Source organism: Canis lupus, chromosome 7, assembly GCF_048164855.1.
Source record: "Canis lupus baileyi chromosome 7, mCanLup2.hap1, whole genome shotgun sequence".
NCBI lineage: Eukaryota > Metazoa > Chordata > Mammalia > Carnivora > Canidae > Canis > Canis lupus.
The window spans coordinates 67,614,976-67,621,292 of record NC_132844.1 but is presented as its reverse complement, the minus strand read 5'-3'; the positions used below and the strand labels follow the sequence as shown (position 1 = coordinate 67,621,292).

Sequence of the window (6,317 nt, the reverse complement as noted above, 5' to 3'; positions counted from 1 at the left end):
AATTGCAAAATGAAGTCTATGTTGCATTTCCATAGAAAATTCAGAAATTACATTTAAATATTACCTGCCTGACATTTATGAAGGTTCTGTACTCTTACTGTATAAGGACACCCCCAGAGATGTGCTGTATGCATGAAACCAGTAATATTATAGAACAATGATAAATTAATGTTAAAGTAAATTTTTGTGTATGCTCTATTTATACCAAGTTTTTCTTGGGTCATTTTATTAGGTGGGTTCTCTTTCAAGGGTCTTTCAACAGGACTCTCTGATTCTTCTTGCTTGTTTGGTCTTTTTTGCCCAGGGCCCGACTCTTTCTCCATTTCCTCAATTTCCTGCATTCGCTTCTCTAGTAATTCTGCCTGGCGCTTCTGCTTCTTCTTCAATTTCTTCTTCTTATTCTTTGACATTTTGTCAGCCTGGGCGGAGATTACAAACAGATAAAGCCTTCAGGTGGCTAATCCATTACCCCCAGTTGGAGATAACTGTTAACTTTAATATTTCCTAATTACATTTCAATCTTTCCCTAACATAGCACTGAAGTTTCTCATTAACTTAAACAATGTGGATACCCTTATGAAACCAAATAAAAACAAACTTAACAATAAATTTTGGTCCTCTGAGCTGTGTGTGGGGCTGGTGTACTCTCAGATACACTCAAGTTTACAGAAGCCTCACCAGTACAAACTTGTTAAAAATGCAAGAGAATTTATTGGAGAAAATATAGAAGCGCAGGAATATGTTTTTCTTTGGTTTTCATACTCTATACAGTGATCCCTAAAACAAGAATCCCTGCCCACTGCCCAGAGATCAGAATTAAATATAGAAACACCTTATACTTACTGGTTTAGGCTGGGGCGCAGTACTGACTGAAAAGAAAAGAAAACCAAGTAAGAATCCTGGCATTCAGCAAGCAATGCAGGTTTATGTTACAGAGAAAACTACTGTTTTTAAGCAACTTCGATAGAAGTACCATTTAAAAAAAAAAGAATAATGCATATACAACTTGGCAAAATTAATTAAGTTTAAATAAATTCTTTCCCAGATAAAACCTGTAATTGCAAAGAGCCAAGTCCCCATATTTTGTTTCCACTATTAATGCTGCAAAAATCTCACTCCTATATATGCTTAAAATAGAAAATGACAGGCAATAACCCCATCGTTCCCACCCAGAACCCCGTCTCTTACTTCTTCCCCTTGGCAGTGGTCAGTTTTAAATGGAGCATGGCATCAAGAATTATATAGTAATTTATTACACATCATGTTATAGATGTTAGTTTAGCTTAGGCAGGAGGTAGAATCTTCCGCAAGAAATTTTTTTTAAATTGTAGGAAAATCCACACTAAGTAAAATTTCCCTCTGAACCATTCTTAAGCATACAGTTCAAATAGTGCTAATTATACTCACACTTTTGTGTAATATTTCTAGAATGTTTTCATTTTGGAAAAAATCAAACTCTATGCCTATCAAACACCTTCTCATTTCCCCTTCTTTAGGCTTCATTATTATTATTTTTAAAGATTTTATTTATTTATTCATGGGAGACAGAGGCAGAGACATAGGCAGAGGCAGGAGCCTGATGTGGGACTTGATCCCACTCCGAGCCAAAGGCAGACGCTCAACCGCTGAGCCACCTAGACATCCCTAGGCTTCATTTGCCTTGAGGATCAAGAAAGTTCCTCAAAAAACCCCTCAAATATAATAAAACTATTAAAATTAAAAAATATATATTCCAAATGGCAAAAAAACCATCATAATCAGCCATCATTTATTTGGCACAACACTGTGTGGCAACCTATTAACTGCTTTAACATGGAACTAAATCTCAAGAACTCCTGCATGAAAGAAAAGAAAGTCAAAGCAAGTCAAGAACTTGCTCAAGAACACCCAGCCAGTGATGAAGCCAGGATTCAAACCAGGTCTGTCCACTCCAGTGCTTAAATTCAAGTTCTTAATAGCAAAGTTATTTTGCTCCCGCACAGATCACACTGATCTATAAGCAAGCATACAGGTTATGCTCATGGTAAGAGGTAAACACACCAAAAATGGACACTAAATCACAAGAGAAAATATTTTAAAACAAGAACATGAGGGCAGCCCGGGTGGCTCAGCAGTTTAGTGCCTGCCTTCAGCCTAGGGCCTGATCCTGGAGACCCAGGATCGAGTCCCACGTCCGGCTCCCTGCATGGAACCAGCTTCTCCCTCTGCCTGTGTCTCTGATTATCTTGCTCCCCTGTGTGTCTCTCATAAAATAAATAAAACCTTAAAAAAAAAAAAAACAAACAAACAAGAAGATGAGTCAGCTTTTATAGCATACAAATGAATGAGTAGCAGAATTAAAATAAGAACTTCTCTTAACTTTTTTTTTTATAGATTTATTTACATATTTGAAAGACACAGAGACAGAGTGGGTGAGCAGGAGGTAGGGTAGAAGGAGAAGGGAGCAAGCAGACTCCCTGCTCAGTGGGGAGCCCGACTTGGGGCTTGATCCAAGGACCCTGAAATCATGACCTGAGCTGAAATCAAGAGTTGGACATTTAACCAACTAACCCACCCAGGTGCCCCAGAACTTCTCTTAACTTCTAATGAGACCAAAGTCCTCAAAGAAAACATACCCGCAGATCCAGAAGGTGGAGGAGCTCCAGATCGCTGCCACTCTGTTGCTTCTGCAGCCAGTCTTCGGATGTACTGCTCATTCACTGACAACAAGATGTTTTCTGGTTTAATGTCAGTGTGAATGATACGGCACTTGGTGTGTAAATAATCAAGACCCTGTAACACCTGGATGGGAATAGAGCAATAGACTTGCAAACACAGAATACAAGTCTTTCTGGAGAAGAAAGAAATCACAACACAACATTTAAAAAAATAAAAATATAAAAACAATATGGTAGTTTTCAACAGAGAATAAAGCATTTTTAATAAGGCAGAAAGAAACTTCCCCAGAAAGATAACTTGTCAACTATGAGCAAAGGTAAGAGTTTATAATAAAGTTTTAAAAAGCTAATTGTATTTGGAGATATTTAATGAAGTACACAAAGACTCAGAAAAAAGGTCATTATGCTCTTTAAATGTTGACATATGTGTGATGAAAGAGATTTGGATTATGTCTTTAATTCAAATTTCCTTGCTGATATAGAACTGAGATCTCTTGATTCCTAGTTTGGAGCTCTTTCCACCAAAACACATTACCCAAACAATTATTTGCCCTTTCAAATACTAATATTTTCCTGAGAGTAAACTCCTTTACTGTATATTGAAACCTATTTAGAATATTAGAAAATGCCCTTGAATAATATTCTATAATGATATTAATAATTTGACATAGTAATTCTCTATTACCACATAATCAATATTTGCAACAGAACTCCTGGGTACGGGCTCCAAATTTCCAACATCAGTCACTGAACACACCTTCCCCTCTAATGATTATTACAGGAGATGAATCTGGAAAAATGGTTATTGCTAAGACACTTAATGACAGAATAAACACTAGGGGCTAAACCACTTAATTTTAGCAAATAAAATTCTCTAGTTTTTAAAATAAAAATTCTATTGGATATAGGAAACTCTTGCCACTTTTAAGAATCTAAAACAATCAGCACATAGAAAATACTAAAATACATACTTGCTGGATAATTTTTTTAACACAAGGCAGTGGAAGCCCCTGATAATTAGACTTGATGATCCACTTGAGCAGATGATGCCCCAAGACTTCAAACACCATGCAGATATCTAGGAGTTTGTTAAGGAAGGAAGAGGAAGGCACAAGAGAAGAAAAGAGGCAAAATAATGCGCTCCACCCCAATGAAATTATTACTGTTTTATTCCTTCAGTATACAAAGATAGAGTATGACTAAAAAGATATCTGGCTGTCAATATTCTGAATTCCAAAGATTCATGAATGCTTTAGTAACTGAAAACAGCCAAGAAATAGAAAATTTCAGGGGGTGGGACGGGACTGGTTTATCAATAAAACTGTGCACATTAAAATACTCAGTAGTGGGCAGCCTGGGTGGCTCAGCAGTTTAGCGCCACCTTCAGCCCAGGGCGTGATCCTGGAGACCCAGGATCGAGTCCCACGGGCTCCCTGCATAGAGCCTGCTTCTCCCTCTGCCTGGGTCTCTGCCTCTCTCTGAGTGTGTCTCTCCATAAATAAATAAATAAGATCTTTAAAAAAATTAAATTAAAATACTCAGTAGTAAAAGAACAGGGAAACCACATCCAATTAGTGGAAGCACTAGGCTTAGGCACTTTTCCCTGATGCAAAATTAATGTTCAGAGTAACAATCCCTACTCTCACAGTCTCAAAGCAGGAAAAAAATAACTTCTGTTTTAACAACAGGAGATAATGTACCAAAACTTAACCTAAAAAAAAAAAAAAAAAACACCGTGAAGGCCAACATTTTCTAAAAATAAGAAACTGGCTTGCTTTATGCTCTGTAGATTACAAAACTAATCTTGATTCTACTGCCACCATGTGTTCTCTTTATGTATGAGAACATAAGCCCAATCAACATAAGCAGGAATAACTCTACAAACCTACTAGCCTGCAGGGCACTGCTGGGATTTCAGTAGTATGTTGCTACCTTGTACCTCCAGAAATGGCAAAGTCAAGATATACATATGTAATAATGACCTAGTACCCACATTTTTCCATTAAATAAGATTCTCCACTAAAGGAAAACCTAGGTTCCTTAAGAAATGGCTAAATCCCAGGCGAACCTGGAAACCTTGCTGTGTGAACAGTAATGGAACATATCAAAAAGGAACAGGAACCAGCTTGAAGAGGATACCAGCCAAGCTGAAAACATTTTAAATAATGAAGTTATGACTTAACTCAAAAGTAAAAATTGAATGAGTCCAAACAGATACTAAAAAAAAAGGTATGTGTTGTGAATAAGGAATTATCTTTTTTAGTTTTAAATTTTTATTATTTTTAACTTTTTAAAGATTTTAAGTTATCTCTATAGCCAACATGAGGCTTGGAGTCATGACTGCAAGACTAAGCCAGTCTGATGCTCCTGTAAATATTTCTTTATAGAAAAAGTCAACTAGGGGCAGCCCCAGTGGTGCAGTGGTTTAGCGCCGCCTGCAGCCCAGGGCGTGATCCTGAGAGCCGGGATCGAGTCCCACATTGGGCTCCCTGCATGGAGCCTGCTTCTCTCTCTGCCTGTGTCTCTGCCTCTCTCTCTCTCTCTGTGTCTCTCATGAATAAATAAATAAAATCTTAAAAAAAAAAAGTCAACTAAATAAGTATACAAAGAGACAGAAATAGAAAATCACACTTTTACAATTCCTATAGTGATAATTGATTCAAGTATGAATCAATGAACACTAAAACTACTAGTGAAAGACTGTTGGGAATAAAGTCACAATGTCACAGTATCATCCCAGATTGCTTATTAATTATAAAAGGAAAAAGGTACCAGACCAAATGTAGGGAAGGATGTGGAACAATTAAAACTCTCATATTTGCTAACGAAAGTGTAAAATTGTATAACCACTTTGGAAAACTGGTTGGCAATTGCTTAAGAGCTAAACATTTACCTAGAAACTTCTGCTTCAGTCAAAATGGAGTTAGCAAGGACTGGACTGACCTTCCTAGTTAAAATGACAACAACAAAAGCAGACAGAACACATAAACAACAGATTTATTGACCCTGACATTAGGCAACAAAGGCAGTGATCCTTGAGAAAGGAGAAACAAATGAGGTGAATCCTATGATTGCCCCATCTTACTGCCTTGAGCCTTTCCAGATCCCTTGAGTTTAAGAGATGGAGCTAAGAGTCTTGGGAGACCAAGGCAGCTACATGTCATAGAACAAAGTACCAGAGGGAGACAGCTGCAGAAAGAGAATCCCGGAGATCTGCAGAGGGATGCCCTCAAGTATTTAGCACAGACTAATCAGCAGAGGTATACAAGGAAACTACTGGAGGCAGGGGGAAAGTATCTGAAGGGATTAGAGGGAACAGTGGCCACTGTTTCCAGAGGACTCCAACAATGTCTGTTCTCATCAAAAAGGCTAGACAAATTCATGGTCATAGTCATGGGCCAGAAATAAACCCATATATATAGTCAATTCATTTATGACAAGGAGTTGTAAATATACACTGGGGAAAGAACAAGTCTCTTCAATAAATGGTGTTGGGAAAATTAGCAACATGCAAAATAAAGCAACTTGAACACTATCTTACACTACATACAGAAAATTAACTCAAAATAGAGACCTGAACATTAAGATCTGAAACTATAAAACTCCTAGACAAAAACATAGGAGGTAAGCTCCTTGACACTAGTCTTGGCGATTATTTTT

General features: G+C 37.5%; 1 protein-coding gene across 1 annotated transcript in view; it reads right to left on the bottom strand.

The window, feature by feature from the left end:
* Window positions 1-6,317, bottom strand: part of SRPK1 (SRSF protein kinase 1) — a 93,121-nt gene that overhangs the window by 22,485 nt on the left and 64,319 nt on the right. Inside the window, 4 exon segments of the mRNA XM_072833286.1 lie at window positions 206-419; window positions 844-869; window positions 2,616-2,781; window positions 3,629-3,735. Coding sequence (XP_072689387.1) covers window positions 206-419; window positions 844-869; window positions 2,616-2,781; window positions 3,629-3,735 — 513 coding nt within the window.